Source organism: Tursiops truncatus, chromosome 2 (genome assembly GCF_011762595.2).
Source record: "Tursiops truncatus isolate mTurTru1 chromosome 2, mTurTru1.mat.Y, whole genome shotgun sequence".
Taxonomy (NCBI): domain Eukaryota; kingdom Metazoa; phylum Chordata; class Mammalia; order Artiodactyla; family Delphinidae; genus Tursiops; species Tursiops truncatus.
The window spans coordinates 144,472,040-144,492,691 of record NC_047035.1 but is presented as its reverse complement, the minus strand read 5'-3'; the positions used below and the strand labels follow the sequence as shown (position 1 = coordinate 144,492,691).

At 39.1% G+C, this 20,652-nt stretch overlaps 1 protein-coding gene across 3 annotated transcripts in view; it reads left to right on the top strand.

The window, feature by feature from the left end:
* The window catches only part of MORF4L1 (mortality factor 4 like 1), a 35,082-nt gene that overhangs the window by 12,772 nt on the left and 1,658 nt on the right, over positions 1–20,652 (top strand). For 2 of the 3 annotated variants that reach the window (XM_004317826.4, XM_004317827.4), the window contains 7 exons: positions 2,461–2,486; positions 2,971–3,059; positions 4,074–4,175; positions 5,351–5,439; positions 6,931–7,103; positions 7,384–7,468; positions 8,875–9,627. In XM_004317826.4, coding sequence (XP_004317874.1) covers positions 2,461–2,486; positions 2,971–3,059; positions 4,074–4,175; positions 5,351–5,439; positions 6,931–7,103; positions 7,384–7,468; positions 8,875–8,959 — 649 coding nt within the window. In that variant the 3' untranslated portion in view covers positions 8,960–9,627. Of the gene's footprint in view, positions 1–2,460; positions 2,487–2,970; positions 3,060–4,073; positions 4,176–5,350; positions 5,440–6,930; positions 7,104–7,383; positions 7,469–8,874; positions 9,628–20,652 lie in introns of those variants that run through there. The other variant, XM_019945786.3, reaches the window with a different exon arrangement.

Sequence of the window (20,652 nt, the reverse complement as noted above, 5' to 3'; positions counted from 1 at the left end):
CCTTACAATGCTGCTTTTAAGTTATATTAAATATGTATATATATAATGTGTTTTCTTTTACAAGTATAGTGTTGAATTATCAGGACACAAATTTTGAGATTGGAGGATAGATTGGCTTTTTCAGTAGTGCTAAATATGTGTATTAGTTTTAATTCCCCTTTTGAAACCAATGGTAACTGTGTGAGATGCTAAGGTTTCAAATCATCCTCCCTCCTCTCAACCCCCAAGAAAAAGAAAACCATTCCTTGTTAACGCTTAAGATTTAGAACATCTTGGTAATAAGCCTATGTGTGCAAGTCATATGCATACACACATTGGTGTGATAAGTTTATGTACCTGAAAGCCAGTGTGGGAATGGCAGCTTAATAAAAGAAAATAAAGAATCATAACTTTTATTAAAAGATCATTTTTTCTTGCCACTTGAATATTTTAAGAACAGATAGGTTTAATGAGTGGTCCGTCATGTGCTTCTTTTCAAAGGATCAAAAGTAACGTGCTCTAAAATATGATTTAAGAGAAGTATGTTTTCCTTGAGATTATATTCTGTTGCTTTTAGACCTAACTAGTCTGACTTTACTACCTAAAAATTAGGTGATAGTAATGAAGGTAATGATGCATTTTGAAATATTTGGGGTTTTAACCTTTTTGGGTGAGTCTTTTTCTCAAGGAGTCTTCCTTTTAATGGGAACGTTGACACTTTGATAAGATTGTAATCTGAGTACTTAGGAAGGCATCATGTAATTTTAAGTATTGTTTTGCCCTGGTAGAATAGAAGATCTATTTTAAAATAAAAATACTGAGTAATTAAACCTGGAGATTTATTTTTTTTTAATTCTTTCATTTTGATTTGAGATTTTGATACAATTTTTAATATTTAATGTTTAGTTTTATACCTTACACCATCTTTAGTGTTTGGTAATTGTTCTGTAGCTTTCTCTGAATATACATAAACATGTATGCATCTGGTTGGAAAATATGAGAACCAGATTTACCTTTACTTTGTTGACATCTAGGTCCTTAAGGTTGGGCGCTTATTCTTTATAAACTAATAGTGAATATACGTGAATTTTGTCAGTGCTTTGGCTTCCAAGCATACTTTGGTGGTTCATTATTTAGTGGAATGACTTTTCTCAAGAATGACTTTGGGCTTGTTATTCTTTCAGGTACATTGAGTCTAACAGTTCATAATTTGATTATAACATTTAGCCCTGAGGCTTAGAAATAGGAAGTCAGACAACACCAGCAGTTTATTTATTGTATGAAATCCGTTGGCATACTTTGAGAAAGTAGCTTGCATGTTTAATTAATACAAGCAAGAAGGTTGAAGCAAGAGTTTTTACACCACTGGTATTCATTGAAGTATAGTTTATAGATCTTTAGAGTTGAGCTCAGTTGTCAGTATTTTTTCTTTAATTCTTTGGTATAGACTGGGTAAGAAAGGAGTGTAAGGGCTCTTGGCTTCTCTTGGTCCGCACATGTTCTTGACATGTAAAAGTTCATGGTTTAATCTGACTCAGAAATACTGTCCAACAAATATTAGTGTTACAGAAGTTAACCTTAGAGAAGGAGGGAAAAACCTGTAATATCAGATGGCCAGATTTTTGTGTTTATAACCAAGATAAGTTAATTTTGAGTCATCAAATGAACCCCAAGCTCTAAATTAAATAACATTAATTAACATTCGTAAGTAGTAAAGCTGTAGGTCGTTAACATTCGTAAGTATTAAAGCTGTAGAAAAGTAAAAATATTCAGGTGTTCTTTTATGGTCCCTCCAGGCAGAATCTATAATCGTGGGTTTGTAAACTGTTTTCCTTGTATTACAGAAATAATTATGTATAAAATCAAAGTTAGTAATTTACTCTTTGTTAGTGTGTATATAAATAAACATGAGTTAAGTTGCTGTTAGAGATGATAACCAAGACATTAGCTTTGTTCTACGAATGGGAGAACAGTGTTTGGTGTGGTAGTGGAAGGAATATAGTTGAGACGAAATAAAGTGAAAGAATTTGGACCAGTGAGAGTGGAGTAATGGATTGGTCTGAAACATACAAATCTAAAATCAAATTATGCTGTACTAAAGTAATTGGGAGAAAATATTTTAACCTTTGGAGCTTTTTTTTGTTTGTGGAACTAATAATATTATCACGAAGTATATTTTTATCACTTAACATGCTATAAACTTACAAACGAATAACATAACCCTGGAAGGAAGTTTCCTGATGGGGTTTTGGTTTGGTTTTCTAGTATGTGGAGGGAGATATAGATTTAGCCAACTATCAGTAAAAGTCCTTGTGTCTGAGTAGTGAATGAGAATATGCAGGAAATAAGATCGCTGCCTGATCTTAGCAAACAAGGCAGTAGTATTTCTCTATGAACTTAACCTGGTAAAAGGAATTTAAACAGAGGCAATTTTACTAGCAATAATTATTTATCTTTCCTCTTTTTCTTCCCTCCTTTCAGGAAAACAAAAAAGAACAAACAGAAAAGTAAGAATATTAACTTTGTTTAAATTATTTTGCCTTTTATAACATTTGCATTTTGAATTCACTGTTAAATTTTTAAAGTTACGAAGTTTTAGAGTAAGCTTATGTTGATGGTCTCAAATATGAGTCACAGCAATGTTACAGAGTTAGGTACATAGTAGTAGAGAACTCATACTCTTTCTACCATGGAGAAGCCTGTAAGCGTTTATTATTTTCATGTTACTTAATGACTCATCCTGAGACAATAACATTTTAAAAATAAATGTAAGATGGTAATATTATTAAATGTCGCTTTGTACTAGATGTTTGGTAGAGCTGTTTATAAAAGTTACATTTTTGGTAGGAATATGATTCTTTAATGTAGATTTAAGTAAAATCAATGTAATGGAAAAGTCAAAAGAGGGTATGTCATGAAACTAGTTTCCTTAACAGAGTTTCTCATTTATTAAGCTAAAAATACCCCTTCCTGACCCCCAAATTTTTATAGCACCTGGAAATGGAGATGGTGGCAGTACCAGTGAGACACCTCAGCCTCCTCGCAAGAAAAGGGCCCGCGTAGATCCTACTGTTGAAAATGTGAGTTTTTCCTTAAGTTTATGAATATATAGCATGTTAGAATTTTTAATCTTGTCATTTTACAACACAGTAAAAGTCATAGAACTTTGAGTGTCTCAAAAGCATTGCTAACATGGTTAACTACTGAAGTGAAAATACTTCCCTTTTTTGGATGAAGGATATATTTGTATACATCTTTATTTCACTTGTAGCACTAGATATGTTCCTGCTAGATTTTACCCCCAATTCATCATCAGGTGTTCATTGTGAAGCTCTGTGGTCACGTACACCACTAAATATTTCTTTCGTATTAGACTGAATAGACTTAGCTAGGTCACATTAAATGGTTTAGTGTGTCCCAAGATGATTTAGTAAAGCCACAAAAAGTGCCAGGAAAGCCTGTCAGTTCTGCATGTGTGTGTGGATACAATAGTGTAGGATTCTTACATAAGTGAATACAGTGTCTCGTTTCTAATTTAGTATGTTTATAATTTCCAAAGTTACGATTTTGAAAATAGGGGTTTTAAAACTTTAACCAATGTCGTTTACATTTCTGAAGCTGAGGTTAAAACAGTGGTATGTTCTAAAAATTAGGTATTTTTAGAAAGTTATTGAAGACAGATTAGAAGATAGTACATTTAATATTCTGTATTAAAGATGTAACTTTAAGATAGTCATGTTTGGGCTAGTCTTTGGAGGTATGACTATTCAAAATCAGTACATTTGAAAATACTAAGTTAAAATGCATCAAGTTGGAGCGGTCATTTATAGAGGAAAAGGAAATTTGCTAAAGAATATTTGTTTTCACATGAAAAGACATTGAATGGACTATCAAGATAAGATTCTTTCCTCCCAGGAGTTAGCTATATGATCTTTCCACTTATCAGTTTTGAAATGACAATTCCAGCAGTCCATTTGAGTAAATGATTATACCCAGAGGCTCTAAAGGTTCAGAAAAGCCTTTAGAAAACACTTGGAGCTGTTACGCAGCAAGAAAGGACAGATGTTTAATACTCTTCCTTTTTTTCTGTTTAGGAGGAAACATTCATGAACAGAGTTGAAGTTAAAGTAAAGATTCCTGAAGAACTAAAACCATGGCTTGTTGATGACTGGGACTTAATTACCCGGCAAAAACAGGTAACTTGAAAGCTACACAGATTGTAATCTATGTGATATGTTCTTGCTAGTGTAAAAAATTTTTTTCTAAAGGAAAAGCTTATAGACTTGAATATTGAAAGTATGATGAGTATTTTTTAATTCAGGGACAGAATAATTTGATCATCAGAAAGGACTTGGGATTAAAACGAAGTACATATATCAAAGTCCATGAGTTTATAATGATTTTTTTTTTAAAGGTCAAGATAACTCATTGTTGGCAGTTGCTAGGGCAGGAACACATTATTTTGAAAATCCATAAAAGCAAGCATGTTGTTTCCTGTCTTAACTATCATTGAAAATGGGATATTGTCTCATATGTTGCTGCTAATGGAATGTAATAGGAAGCACACAATACTGGCTGCATGGTATTTGTGACCTCTAAAAAGAACCTGAATCTGACAAGATCCTAGGTCTAATTACTTGTGTACAGGAGATAGGGACATTATGAGGTATGTATGTAACATCACAAGGGTAGTCATCAAATTCCAGAATGAGGCACTCTACAGGACAAAAGAACCAATTTCTAAAATAGCACAAGCAGGGGTAGGGGAGAAGTAGGGACTGTGTGAGGATTACGAAACTTCATAGACATCAGTCATATACTGTACAGTAATGTGGACTTCGTTTGATTCTTGATTTGCCTCTGGAGCTAAACTGCTAAGTTTAGCTGAGTTTTACCACTTACTGAGTTGGGGCAAGTTACCCGGCCTTTTTGTGTTTTAGTGTTTACATTTAGTGGAATAATGGGTCCCAACCTCATAGTATTGATGTGAGGATGAAGAGAATATTCAGGTAAGTGCTTCAGACAGGATCTGGCACATAATACTACATAATACATGATGACTTGATAATATCACAGAGGTAAATTTATGTGCAAGTGTATTCCATATATAGTAATAGTGTAATGTGTCCAACAGATTGAGTCTTCAGAGCTGTGCTGTCCAGTATGGGAACCACTAGCCACTTTTGGCTATTGAAATTAAATAAAACGAAATTTTTAGTTAATCATATTAGCCATGCTTTAAGTGCTGAACAGTGCCCTTTTCTATTTTGTAATACTATTAGGTCATCTCTTACTGCGTTAAAGCTTTTCCAGTATACTTTTCCTTTGAAAAAGAAGATATTAGTATTCAAGTGTATTTTTGTTTTCATAGCTCTTTTATCTTCCTGCCAAGAAGAATGTGGATTCCATTCTAGAGGATTATGCAAATTACAAGAAATCTCGAGGAAACACAGATAATAAGTAAGAATATACATATCTTTGAAGTATACCCAAAGACATTTCAAACATTATTTCTAAATAAATTATCTGAAACGTGTACTTTAAAACAATACCATCAGGGGCTTCCCTGGTGGCGCAGTGGTTAAGAATACGCCTGCCAATGCAGGGGACACGGGTTTGATCCCTGGTCTGCGAAGATCCCACGTGCCACGGAGCAACTATGCCCGTGCACCACAACTACTGAAGCCTGCGTGCCTAGAGCCCTGTGCTCCGCAACGAGAAGCCACAGCAATGAGAAGCCCGCGCACCACAACGGAGGGTAGGCCTCGCTCGCCTCAACTAGAGAAAGCCTGCGCGCAGCAACGAAGACACGCAGCCAGGAATAAAAAATAGAATAAATAAATTTAAAAAAAAAACATCAGAAACTAGTAAAATAGAATTTCATTGCTTTAGGGAGTTTGGCTGGCAGATGTTTTCTTTTTTTGTTTTCTTTTTTTGAATCTTATTTTTTATACAGCAGGTTCTTATTAGTTATCTATTTTATACATAGTGGTGTATATATGTCAGTTCCAATCTCCCAATTCATCCCACCCCAGCCACTTCCCCCGCCTTGGTATCTATAGGTTTGTTCTCTACATCTGTGTCTCTGTTTCTGCCCTGCAAACCGGTTCATCTGTACCATTTTTCTAGGTTCCACATATATGTGTTAATATATTTGTATTTGACTTAACTTCACTCTGTATGACAGTCTCTAGATCCATCCACGTCTCTACAAGTGACCCAGTTTCGTTCCTTTTTATGGCCGAGTAATATTCCATTGTATATATGTACCACGTCCTCTTTATCCATTCGTCTGTTGATGGGCATTTAGGTTGCTTCCATGACTTGACTATTGTAAATAGTGCTGCAGTGAACATTAGGGTGCATGTGTCTTTTTGAATTATGGTTTTCTCTGGGTATATGCCCAGTAGTGGGATTGCTGGATCATATGGTAGTTCTATTTTTAGTTTTTTAAGGAACCTCCATGCTGTTCTCCATAGTGGCTCTATCAATTTACATTCCCACCAATAGTGAAGAGGGTTCCCTTTTCTCCACACCCTCTCCAGCATTTGTTGTTTGTAGATTTTCTGATGATGCCCATTCTAACTGGTGTGAGGTGATAACCTTACTGTAGTTTGGTAAATGTTTTCTTAAAGGGCCAGATAAGTAAATGTTGCAGGTAAAATCGAAGCTATATCTAAGTACCTATATAACCATTTAAAATACAACTATTTGAAGATGTGAAAACCATCCCTAGCCTGAGGGCTATAGTTTGCTCACCACTGGTCTATTTTTGGAATTGATTTCTTGCCTTCTTATTAAATCTCTGTTTTAAAAATCTGTTCAGTAGAGGCTCAGGGTCATTAGTTTAACCTTTTAATTCGTTACCCTTAAGTTGGTTGACTTAATCTTCATCTCTCAATTCCTTTCAGTGACCTGCTTTGAAGGTAAATATTTTTATTCATTTATCAGGGAGTATGCTGTTAATGAAGTTGTGGCAGGGATCAAGGAATACTTCAATGTAATGTTGGGCACTCAGCTGCTCTACAAATTTGAGAGACCACAGTATGCTGAGATCCTCGCAGATCACCCTGATGCGCCCATGTCCCAGGTGTATGGAGCGCCACATCTACTGAGATTATTTGGTAATACTGCCATTTAGAAAACAATTTTACTTTTTTTCCTTTGAGCCTTTAATATTTTTGTCTTTCCTAATTTATATCAAGTGGTAACATAAAATAACATTTCAAAAATAATGATGTAATTCCAATTTGAACTTTTATTTAATACAGTAAAATCCAAAGTCGGTTTCTAAAATCATACTTTAAAGGAATCAGTGATTGTTGCGTTTGCTCATGTAATTAAAATACATGCTTATAGTGCTACCTTGGATATAACTTTGACTAAATTCTTTTGTTTAAATAGTACGTATTGGAGCAATGTTGGCCTATACACCTCTGGATGAGAAGAGCCTTGCTTTATTACTGAATTATCTTCATGATTTTCTAAAGTAAGTCTAAAAATCAATGCTTGAAATAAAAACGTGAATTAGTCTACTGTACTGAAAATTACTCTGTGATAGATTGACATTATATAGATACTATTATAAAACTAAACAACAATGTGTGGTATTGGTACAAGAGTAGATACATTGTTAATGGAACAATGTAAGTGCAAATGTAAGCTCTTAAAGATGAAGGGAATGTATGTTACACATACATGTTAAAGGGCTGGTATCTTTAACACAAAGAAGAATTCTTAATATGAAAAAGATGACCAAACCAGTGAAAAATAGACATTGGAAATTCACAGAAGTCTCAGTAAAAAGGCCATTAAAATGTGTTTAACATAATTAAAATATCTCTTGTCGATTGGCTTATAATTTTGGAGAAATGGAGGAAAGGGCACCCTGCTTTTTACAGCTTTTTGGAGGGCATTTTGGCAATGCATATAAAAATTTCAAATGTGCTTTTTACCCTTTGACCAGACAGTTAGGGTTCTGGGAACTTATCCTGTAGAAATACTTGAATGCACAAAGATTTCCAAGCATGTTTATTGCATTTGAAAAAGAAAATGGTGAAGAATTTTAAACCGTTATTAATAGATGAGGTAGGTCTAAATATATGAATCAAGAAAGATGTCCATGTTGTGTCAGTTTAAAAAAAATAAATTGCAGTAGAGTATGGTATGATTCCTCTGATTTGTAGAGAAACACTTTCAATCTTTGGAATAGATTTGGAAAAATAAGGATCATACTTAACAGTGAGTTGTTTCTTGGGCATAGTTTTGGGCGAGAAGGAGTTTTCCGTTGCTACTTTATATAGTTCTGTGTTTGAATTTTCTTAAAATGGCACCGTGTATTTTATAATAATTTTAAAACCAACGTGAACCTGGGAATCTAAACAGCTTTATAGTCTTTGCTTTACCAATGATGAATTAATATCCTTTCTCTACCCCCACTTCTTTATGAAATGAAAGTGCTCTACTACTGGACATTTCAGGTCCCTTTGATTTTTATGGTGTTAATTCCAAGTTTAAACTTGAGAAATACTGGTCAATTTCTGAATTTATGTTTAATATGATTTCAGAGAGCTAAAGAAAACACCTAGATGTTATTCTTTTAGACTAACGACACCTGTTTCTTAAAGGTAGTCCAGGTGCTCAGGTTGGTATTCTGGTGACTCCTGTTCTTTGCTTATTTGAAATAAGGGGAGTAACTCTGGACTTCCATCCTTATTTGTGTTGTTGTCTGGTATATAACCCTATTTACCTGAGTTATAATTACATAGTTTTACTGTGAGGTTGTGATTATTTTAGTATATTTTAAAGTGCTTTGTGTGGCTTCTGTATATAATTAAGAGATTAGTATCAAAATATGATTTTTTTTCATGCTTGTAATGAATATTTCATTTTTAGATACCTGGCAAAGAACTCTGCAACTTTGTTTAGTGCCAGCGATTATGAAGTGGCTCCTCCTGAGTACCATCGGAAAGCTGTGTGAGGCGCTTATACTCACTCTTGTTTGGATCTCTGTAAACACATTTTTGTTTCTTAGTCCTTCTCTTGTACAAATGATGTACTTTGGAAATGTTAGTGTATAACAGAAGTGATGTTTGTTTTCTGTTTGATTTTAAACAGAAAATAAAAGGGGTTACAGCTCCTTTTTTCTTTTCTTTTTTTTTTTTTTTTTCATTTCATAGTTGCTACCAGTGTATTCAATGATGGACAACAGAGAGACGTACTGTAGAGTGTTTTATTGCTTAGTTGACAAAGCTGCTTTTGAATGCTGGTGGTTCTATTCCTTTGACACTACGCACTTTTATAATATGTGTTAATGCTATATGACAAAATGCTCTGATTCCTAGTGCCAAAGGTTCAATTCAGTGTGTATAACTGAACACACTCATCCATTTGTGCTCCCCCCTTTTTTTTATGGTGCTTACAGTAAAGAGCCCATCCTTTGCAAGTCATCCATGTTGTTCCTTAGGCATTTTATCTTTGCTCAGATTGTCAAAGAATGGTGGCTTGTTTCATGGTTTTTGTATTTGTGTCTAATGCACGTTTTAACATGATAGACGCAATGCATTGTGTAGCTACAGTTTTCTGGAAAAGTCAATCTTTTAGAAATTGTTTTTCAGATCTTCAATAAATTTTTTCTTTAAATTTCAAGGAGCAGTGTGCTTGTGTGGATGCATCACAAAACATTTGTATGTTGTGTATTCCTTCTTGTATTTAGACAGTGATTTTTCAGGTGAGTGATTTTCTTGTTTGGCCTTTTATGGAATGAGAAGCTTGGCTTCATTATCTACCTTTAATCCACAGCAGCTTTGGTAGTTTGCCCTCTTGAGTTCTGGCTAAAAAGTTAGAGGTTCACGTGACTATTTCTCTGCTTTTCATAGACTATTATTATTAATTTTGAGCATTGAGGGAGTTTTTTACCTGTGTGACAGCTAGCTTTCTGCTAATTGTTTACTTTGAGGTGTTTACCAACATTATTCACAATGCCTATAATTTGAGCTCCTTCCCCCAGTTTAAATGTAGGCCTCCTTGAGAGGTTTTGACCTGTGTTATCCCTCACCTTTGTACTGTGGAAGTTCTTGAAGTTAAAAGGCATCTCATCTCTGCTTCTAGGAGTACCCCCTGTGATTTCTTGTTTGTTCTCCCATACAGTCCATATATTCTTGTGAATGGTTATAAACATGAAATCGACTGGCCCAAAGCTGGGCTCAGATTTGGCTCTGTCCTCCCCTGGCCGTGACTGTCACTTCACTGTCTGAGCCTCGGTCTCTTCATCTGAGATAGGAAGGTTTGGTGATAGGTTGACACAACGTCTCAGACAATTGTTATGTGCTTTTTTTTACAGATGAGTTGACATTGTGATCAGACAGAATGGCTCTCTGTTTACACTAGTTGTCGAGAGGAGAGACAGAAATCAGTCAGCTCTGGAATCTTCTTTCCTCCCCTTTTGTGGTTTGGCAAGAAGCTGGCTCAGCAGGTGTGACTTAGCTCAAAGAAAGAATAGGCTGAGACCGGAGGTTGAATTCCAGAGGTTCCCCCACTTGCTAACAAGGCCACCTTGTTGACCTGGAAGCACTGCTGTCACACAGATGCCTCGAGGTTCCTAGCCCCACCCCAAATACGTAGAGCATTATGGGGGCAGGTCCTGTGTCTGGCCCCGATGTGGCCACCCTCAGTGCCATTCCTGGTGGGTCAGGACAGCTTACAGGGTTGGCACCTCTGCTAGTTCTAGGTTTTCTCCCAGTAACTCGAGTGGGTTAGTGATGTGTGTGGGAGTCCAGAACCCATCTGTATGATGTGAGCTTTCTAACTGTTGCTTGCTCTCTAACCTCATATTTTCTTTTAGCCATTTGAGACTGCGTTATCCAGGGCAATGGTGAGATTCTCGGTCCTGCCCCCCAGAGATGTGGGTCAGCAGGCTCAACATGGGGTTCATAACTGCCGATTTTATTTATTTTAAAATTTTCTCAACTTTTTATTTCAAATTCAATCCCACAGAAAAGTTGCAAGAATAGTAGGATGAATACTTAGTTGTATACTCTTCACCTATAAGATTTACCTTTTGGGGCTTCTCTGGTGGTGCAGTGGTTGAGAGTCCGCCTGCTGATGCAGGGGACATGGGTTCATGCCCTGGTCCGGGAGGATCCCACATGCCACGGAGCGGCTGGGCCCGTGAGCCATGGCCGCTGGGCCTGCGCGTCCGGAGCCTGTGCTCCGCAACGGGAGAGGCCACAACAGTGAGAGGCCTGCGTACCGCAAAAAAAAAAAAAAAAAAAAAAAGATTTACCTTTTGTTAATATTTTTGCCATATTTGTGTACACATGTTCTCTCTCTCTCCACACACTTTCATTTCTCTGAATCATTTGAAAGTAAGAATGTAATTGCATTTTTAACAATCTCAGTGCAAGATCCTATTTGAGAAAAACTAGACTAGAGATTCACTGTATAGTAATTTATTGGGGGCAGGGGAAGAGAAGGAGAGGGGTTAACAATATTTTCTGTCTGGAAATTAGGGCACTGTCACCTTTGAGAAAGATAAACCAGGTCAGGATCAAACTGATTTAGGAGCCAAATATTAAGCTAACTGATTGAACTCAAGAAAGGGTTTTCAATGGCTTGTTTGCAGTTAAGAATATTGAGAGCTTCCCTCCCTCCCTTATTCCTCTGTGGCAAACCCTAAGAATAAGTGAGAGGGGACAGATATATACACAGATAATTATGTAAATTTCTTAAACAGAGCTTTAAAAAAAAAACAAAACTCCTTGAATATGACTTTAAGGAGAAGCTTCCTTCTCCGGTTTGCTGTCTTTATCCATAGGATAGTAATAGGTGTTGCCAACTGGTTGACCCTCTTAAGGAGTTTGGGGAAGGAAAGTTGTTCCTCCCTCACCCCTCACTCACTTCCACATGACACAAGGTAGCTTCTTTCACATTTGTCTTGATTTGCTTAAAATGGCAAGAAGGTCGTTATTCCAGCTGGCTTTGGCCCTCTCTCAGACCCACCTGTAGAGTTCAGGTGGGTCTGAAGTTCACCATGTTCCCTGCTCCTGACCCCTGCTCCTCTGCATTTGTAGTGCAGGCTGGAATGTCCAGACTAGGGGTGCGGTGGTGGGGCAGGCCAGTGGAGGTGGGGTGGCAAGAAGCGCCCTCCCTTGGCTGTGAGATCCAGCAATAAAGCAGAGGGATGTGATTAACAGCCCCAGATTAACAGCCCCAGAACTCTCATTACAAAAGATGTATGTGCTTTGTTGAAAGAAAGTCAAATAACCCAGAAGGCTGTTGGTGGTTCTTCCTCACATACATTCCAAGTTAAGTACTGTTAGCCTTGTGGTGCAGGTCCTTCCACACCTTTCCCTATGGACAGATGGACACGTCTGAGTTCCACTGGGGCCAGGACAGAGGAAACAGAAACTCAGCCCCATGGGGACCCAGAGGAAGGAGGACAGAACCTTCAACCGTCCTGCTGTCTTGATAAGCCAATTGTCAGATTGCCGTGCAGTGGGGTAGCCAGGCTGGGCTGGTCCCAGCAGCCTTTGGGGAGAATCAGATTGGGGAAAGCTGCAAAAACGAAACCGAAGTAAAATAGTCTCTATAAGTATTGCTTCTTTATATTGTAACATTTAGATACTGAGAATAATTAGAAAAGCAGGAATTGAAAATGAGGAAGAAATGAGAGATGAAGTGGGTGGTTTCAGAAGAACAGATGGATGTGTTTTGTGATGCAGCCTTGGGAGAGACTGGAGGGCAGCTGAGCCTGCGAGGATGTCTCCTGCCCTTGGGAGGGACTGGGGGATGGAATTCATGGGTGTTGTGCCTGGGAGTGATCAAGGTTAGACAGACCTCTTGAGGGTTTGGTGCTCCTTTATCTGATGTTCTCTGGCATGAAGTTATCCATGGGCAGAGCTGTGGCTCTGATCTGAGTTCATCATCCTGTGAGTCTAGCAGTGGTACCAGCATTGACGCCCTTACCCCACCCTACCCGCCTTGGTGAGCATGCACAGGAAAGACAACATACTCTCCACGATGTTCATGGCATAGGTGATAGCTCTGTGTTTTTATTCAAGGATGACATCATCCTACCTTTCCTGGTCCCAGAGCTGGAGACACAAAGATGCCCCCATGGGCGGGTTGGTCTGGGACCCTGGAGGTTCCTGGTATGACCTGTGTCACCAACTTGGGGCACACTCCTTCACTTTACTTTTCCAGGTGATGCTCAAAGCTTTATGTCCATAAGCAACAATTCTTATACCTCCCTCTAGATCACCCTTCCCCTGGATGTCAAAGAAATCCAGGGGTCAGTCCTTCCCAAGCTGGACTGGGACACCAGAAAATTAGATGTGCACACTAATTGACCGTGGTGACCACAGGTGTCGCTGGTGGAAGTGAAGGTTTCCTCATGGTCCATGGGCCTGCCCACTCTCTGGGGACACATGCACAGGGTTGTGAGAGCCCACTCTGGTGCCCTAGAACAACTTCTCTTGGCTGTCACATGTTCAGCCTTCCTTCCTCAGAGCAGGACATCTGCCAGGGTCCCTAAGTCCTCAGTGGCTTCCCTCAGCTGTTGCATGAACCTGTTGATTCTGAATTTGGGTCAGCCTCCAGGGCATTTGCCCTTCTCCAGGGGGAGTCACCTTAAGGGCCTTTCCTGCCAGGTGCCTGCTTCAGGGCCACCCCAGACTACCCCGATGGCTGCCCCAACTTCATCCTCTGGGTTCCTGTGCAAACGTCCGCCCTGAACTGTGGAATCCAGGGAGAGGCAATCTGCTGAACCACACACAGCAAACCAGGCGGCTTGTTTATGTTTATCATCTTTCCCCAGAACAACTTGCTGCTTCTAGATTCACATAACCATGGAAGCCTAGTCAAAGGATTTTTCCCATAATAAACATCCATTCTCTGTTTCTAGCTTAAGACTCAAATTCTCTATCACTCTGCATTAGAATACTTAGTTTAAAATGTTTAAAAATATATATACCAAGAACTATAAAAAGAAAGTAAATATTACCCTTCAGATACCCCCTTGTATCAGCCAGGGTGCAAGAGAAAGGACACCTCAGTGGGGTAGTTTGAGGAGAGTTTAAGAAAGGGCTTATCTGCCAAGGAGGAGGGAAACCCCAGGCAGACATGGATAGTGCCCAGCTATCACCCATGGGCCCGCAGGGGCAAGGCCAGGTCTCCTAAGCGCATATTCAAATTACTTTCAAAGGTTTTAAGAATCCCAAGGATTCTAAATCCTCTTTGAAGAGGCGGCAGAGTGGAGGGGCTGAGAGCACAGACTTGCGTGCGAATGCTGACCTGGCCACTTAACTGATTTTGTGATGTGCGGCACGTTGCTTAACCCGTCTTGTGCCTCAGTGTCCTCACCTGCATGTGGGGGTTATAGTAGTGTCTACTTCATAGGGGTGCTATGAGGAGTGAATGCTGTACATGACCCAGGTGCATTGCCTGGCAAATGGAGCTTGTGAAATAAAACCAATAAAAAAATGTCACTGTATATGCAACAAGCTGATGTAACGTGCTGACTCCCAAGACGGGTGGGCCTTTTACCTTGCTCTTTGTTGCAGGCAGCAGACCAGTATTGTCCTTGGACTCTCAAGCCCCACAGGACTGTAGGGAAAGAATTCCTTTCTTACCACCTCTGCTCCCTTGGTGCCAGGCGCAGGTGCCTTGGACTTGGCAGGCCGGGGCGCCCTTGCTGGGCATCCCCTTAGGGGACTTGGCCTGCAGCCCTGACTCATTGGTAACGAGCCAGCAGAATCCCTCCCTCTCTGCCCTCCAGGGTGGCTGTTTCCTAGTCAGTCCCTGCAGACACAGCCTTCAGCTAAACTCATGTGCTTACTTGTTCTGTTGCCAGTTCATTTGCCTTTCTGAATGCTGTTTGAATGCTAAAAACAATTATTAAAAGTTTAAACTTCATTCTGAGTCAGAAAACTTCACTGAAGTAACTGCTGGTGGGAATCAGGTATACTTTCCATTCTGCTTAATTTTTAATACCAGCTTGGCATTTTTTTTTAATTTTTAGATTAAAAAATTAATTGAAGTATAGTTGATTTACAACACTTTGTTAGTTTCAGGTGTATAGCAAAGTGATTTGGCTATGCATATATATATATACATACATGTCTTTATTCTTTTTTTCTGATTCTTTTCCATTATAGTTTATTACAAGCTATTGAATATAGTTCCCTGTGCTGTCTTCAGAGAAGGCAGAAAGAAAACTCAGTTGGAAGCCTGTGAGTTTGTGAATGCAGCTCCTAGACCTGACTTGCCCCCCTGCCATGTGCCTTCCCTGCCTCCTGGGGCAGGATGGGGCAGATGTTGGGGGCTTTTTTTTTTTTTTTAAGGCGTGCTGAGCAGCATGCGGGAACTTCCCTGATCAGGGATCCAACCCGTGCCACCTGCATTGGGAGTGCGTAGTCTTAACCACTGGACCGCCGGGGAAGTCCCACATGTTGTGGGCTTAATACACAATTGGTTCTGGACAAATGAGTAGAAGATAACCCTCTTTTCCTGAGCACTTTCTAAAGGCCAGATGTGGCACTGGCTCATACAAATGCCATGTAAGTTATGTCACTGTCACGAGCAGACACGTTCTTGGGAGGAGATGCCTAGTTCACCTACAGTAATATTGATGGTGGCAAGGATAGGCCCTGATCTTCCACAATTAATGTGCCTTGATATTTTTAGGTCTTGAGTACAGACTTGTTTGTCTAAACATAGCCTACTGCATTCATCAGGATTGTTTTAGTTGCAACTCAAACTGGCTCAAATTAAAAAGGGAATTCATTGGCTCATGTAACTAAAAACTTTGTGGAAAAGCTTCAGGCATTAAGGTGCTTTGTGGTGCTTCAAAGCTTTAGGCATTGGTCCAGATGCTCAAGCAGTGTTCTCTGGAATAGCTCATCTCTTGACCCTACTTTCCTCCATTTTAGCTTCATTTCATTTTTGGCATTTCCACATTTCAGCAGAGTGGCCAAACAGAAGGCTACTGGTTATGTCTTACTAACTTAGCCACCCAGGGAAAGAGAGTCCCTTTTTTTTTTCTTTTCTCTTTTTTTTTTAGCTTAAAACACCATACATTTATTATTGACAGTTTTGGAGGTCAGAAGTCACTCTCACTGAAACTATTGATAAAATCACTTGTCAGCAGGCTGCATTCATTCTGGAGCCCCAGGGGAGAATCTGTGTCCACACCCTTTTTTAAAAAAATTGAAGTATAATTGACCTATGTTCTAACACCATGTTCCCAGTGTACAACATATTGATTCGATATTTCTATACATTACAAAATGATCACCAGAAGAGTCTTTTGATGCTTTCCACAAAATCCCTTGTTCATTGCCTCTGAGTGGCCCATCTTGAGCTATGTGCTGTTCCCTGGACCAATCACTGTGGCTGGGAGGATGAGGTGGTGTCACTGACAAGGCCTAGGTCACATGGTCCTGGGGGTGGGGGTGAGGGTATAGAGTCCCTCTAGTAAAACCTTAGGGATTAACGGGGGCAAGGCATGGCTTCCCAAAGAAAAACCCAATGCTTTACCCAAATAAAACATGATGGAGAGTTAGAGCTTACTAAACTGAAATTTTCTCTTTGGAATTTCTACAAATGTTTCTGTTTGATTTAAGCAAAACACACAGGAGCCTGTCACTCTCTGGGTTTCCCAGACTCACTGGTGTGGCATTTGCCTCCTCTTACCTCCCAGCCCCAACTTCCTGTCATACAGAGGCCCCTAGACAGAGCTGTCCTGCAGTGCTCTTTGCCATTCCTGAGCTTTTGAACATGCTTTTGCCCTACGTGGATTGCCTTCCTTGTTCCTCATTAAGCCCATTCATCCCGTGAAACTTGGCTCAAAAGTCTCATCTGTGAAGCCCCTGGTTTCTTGGGGGCAGAGCCAGTGCCTAACTGTATGGGTAGCATCCCATACCAATCCCTCACAACACACACACCTAGACTTTTAAAAAGGATATAATTTACATACCATAAAACTTACCCTTTAAAAGTATACAACTGAATGAATTTCAGTATATTCACTAGGTTGTGCAAATATCACCACAATCTAATTCCAGAACATTTTTAAGACCCCCCAAAAGAAAGCCGAGACCCATAAGCAGTCACTCTCCATCCTCCCCTTCCTCAGCCAGTGGCAGTCACCAATCTACCTTCTGTTTCTGTTGATTTACCAGTTTGGGACATTTTGTGTAGATGGAATTGCACAATACGTGATCTTTCATGTCCAGCTTCTTTCACTTGCACAATGTAATAGTGTTTCCGAAGTTTATACACGTCGTATCTCACCTTTTTATTGATATGTCTGAACAATATTCCACTGTATGAGTATACCACATTATCTTTTTGTCAGATGATGAACATGTGGTTATTTCCACACTTGGGTAATTATGCATAATGCTGCTATAAACATTAATGTACACGTTTCTGTGTGGACATATATTTTCAATTCTCTTGGGAGTGGAATTGCTGGGACATGATGGTAATACTGTTTTTAACTTTTGAGGAACCGCCAAACTATTCCAAAGTGACTGCAACATTTTACATTCTTGTCACTAGTGTATGAGGGCTCCAGTTTCTCCACATCCTCCAACACTTAATATTGTCCATCTCTTTGATTATAGCCATCCTAGTGGCTGTGAAGTGGTATCTCAGTGTGGTTTTGATTTGCATTTCCCTATTGAGTAATGACGTTGAATGTCTTTTCATGTACTTACTGGTGATTTGTACATCTTCTTTGGAGAAATGTCTATTCAAATCTTTTAACCATTTTAAAAATGGGTTATTTGTGTTCTTATTGTTGAGACGTAGTTTTTTAGTCTTAATACTCAATCCCTACCAGATACTTGATTTGCAAGTATTCTCTCCTATTCTGTGGGCTGTCTTTTCATTTTCTTCATGGTGTCCTTTGAAGCACAAAAGTCTTTAATAAAAGTCCAGTTTATCTGTTTTTCCTTCTGTTGCCTGTGCTTTTAGTATCATATTTAAGAAACCATTGCCAAATCCAAGATCATGGAGATTTGCCCCTTGTAAGAGTTTTATAGTTTAGCTCCTACATTTAGGTCTATGAACCATTTTCAGTTCATTTTTATATGTGGTGTTAGGTAAGGGTCCAGCTTCATTCTTTTGCCTGAGGATATCCAGTTGTCCCAGCACCATTTGTTAAAAAGATTACTTTTTTCCCATTGAATTGTCTTGGCACCCTTGTTGAAAATTAACCACAAATGTATAGGTCTCTTTCTGGACTCTCAATTCTGTCCCATTGATCTGTGCCTATCCTTATGTCAGTACGACAATGTCTTTATTTTATTGTAGCTTTGTAGTAAGTTTCAAAATTGGGATAAGTGAGTCCTCCAAATTTGCTTCTCCTTTTTGAGATTGTTTTGGCTATTCTGGGTCTCTAGCATTTCCATGGGAATTTTAGCTTGTCAATTTCTGCAAAGAAGCCAGGTGGGATTTTAATAGGGATTGTGTTGAATCTGTAGATCAGTTTTGGGAGTATTGCCATCTGAACAATATTAAGTCTTTAAATCCACGAACATAGGATGTTTTTCAATTTATTTAGATCATTTTTAATTTCTTTCAATAATGTTTTATAGTTTTCATTGTACAAGTCTTACACATCTTTTGTTAAATCCTTTCCTAAGTTTTTTATTCTTGTTGATTCTGTTGTAAATTGGATTGTTCATTGCTAGTGTATAGAAATGCAGTTGGCTTTGTGTGTTCATCTTATATCCTTCAACATTGCTGAAGTTGTTTATTAACTTCAGTAGTTTCTGTGTTGTGTATGTGAATTCCATAGGATTTTTTTTTCTTCTTTTTTTAAACAACATAATTTCTCAAAATAATTGATTTAAGCATATGCAGTGGTGAGTTCAACCCTTGACTCCTGGCTCAGTACTGGTGAAAGTAATCAGCTTAACCATCTCAGAAGGACTGTGCCAAGTCAGTGAGCTGCTTGTGGATCCTCATCTGAAAACAGTCCCGTATCTTAGAAACTTCACCACAAGGAGTTTTTCTTGTAGTGATGCTTAGAGTCTTGGTAGGCATCTGAACTGGTCCTTTCACTTTGAGATTCTTTGCCTTTGCACCACTGATGAAGACAGCACACACCTTCTCCAAAGATTTTACACTGTGGCTGGTCAGGGTAATGCTAATTCGGTGAATTGCCACCTCTGGTTCCGTGGGTGTCTTTCTGGTATCTTTAAAAGCCGTGGCTGCGTCACGGCTTCCTGAAAGACTGTTCCTCAGGGAGATGGAACAGCACAGCTGTGAATCAGGAGCAGAAGTGGGCAGTCCAGGGCTCCACTGGGGCTGCGGCTGTGTCTGCATCTTCCTCCAAGAGCAGGATTTTCTAGATACAAGATCATGTCATCTGCAAACAGAGATGGTTTTACTTCTTCCTTTCCATTCTGGATGCTTTGATTTCTTTTTTTGCCTAAATGCCCCAGGTAGGACTTCTGATACAACCGTGCATAGGAGTGATGCTGTGGGTTTTTCATAGCTGCCCTTTATCAGGTTGAAGTTGTTCCCTTCTATTCCTAGTTTGTTGACTGTTTTGTCATGAAGGGGTAGTGGTGTTTCTTTTTCCAAATGCTTTTTCTGTGTCTATTGAGATACAGCTTTTGTTCTTTATTAATATACCATATTCTATTAATATGGTATATTACATTGATTTTCTTATGTGGAACCAAATTTTTATTCCTGGGATAAACCCACGGTGTGTAGTCTTCGTTATATGTTGCTGGATTTGGTTTGCCTGCAGCATTGTATTGAGGATTTCTGCATCTATATTGATAAGGAACATTGATCTGTGGTTTTCCTGTGATACATTTCTTTTTCATCTTTGGACCTTATATTTTGTTGTTGTTGTTTTATTTTTTACTTTGTTGTTTTTTCCCCCAGCATGGGAGCTCCTTAGGGCCAAAGATGAGTACCGTAAACCTCAGATCTCTAGACCTCAGCACAGGGCCTATGTGGAGGGGTCAAGAGATGGTGACTGAGACAAATGAGGCAGCTTCTGCCCTGTACCAGACTGTCTTCTGGATCCTTGGAGTTCAAGTGCATTTGGAATGTTTTCATCCCAGTTGGATAGAACCTTGCCTGGATAGAACCTTAAATCCAAACAGCACCAAGGCATGGGTCATTTTTCCTGTTTCACAACAGTCATGCCCACGGGGATGCCAGGAGCATCTTTGTATTCTCCCAGGAGCCTGGTGTAAGAGGGGAGTTGCAAACAGCTGACACTCAGTAGTTGTTTGGTAACTGAAGGAGAGGGTGGGAATTGGCCTTTGCAAGCCCCCTTTGTAGGAGATCCATGATCACCTTGTGGGTTTGAGGGCTGCAGACATCCTGGGAGCTTGTGGAGAGAAAGCCTGCATCCAGGTCCAAGCCCATAATCTGTAATGAGCTAGGAAACCCCCCAGATGAGGTTAATTTTGAAAATGGTAATTTGAATTTCTCTGAAACCTCATCCAGAATCTTTCTCTAAAATGAATGACTTAATAAAAATATGATTATTAATAACACGGTTATATTGGTTCATTAATTTCAACAAATATTACGTACTATTGCAAGATAGTAATAATAGAGAAAACTGGGTGTGGGATATATGGAAACTCTTTGTATTATCTTCACAATAATTCTGTAAATCTAAAACTTAAAAAATTT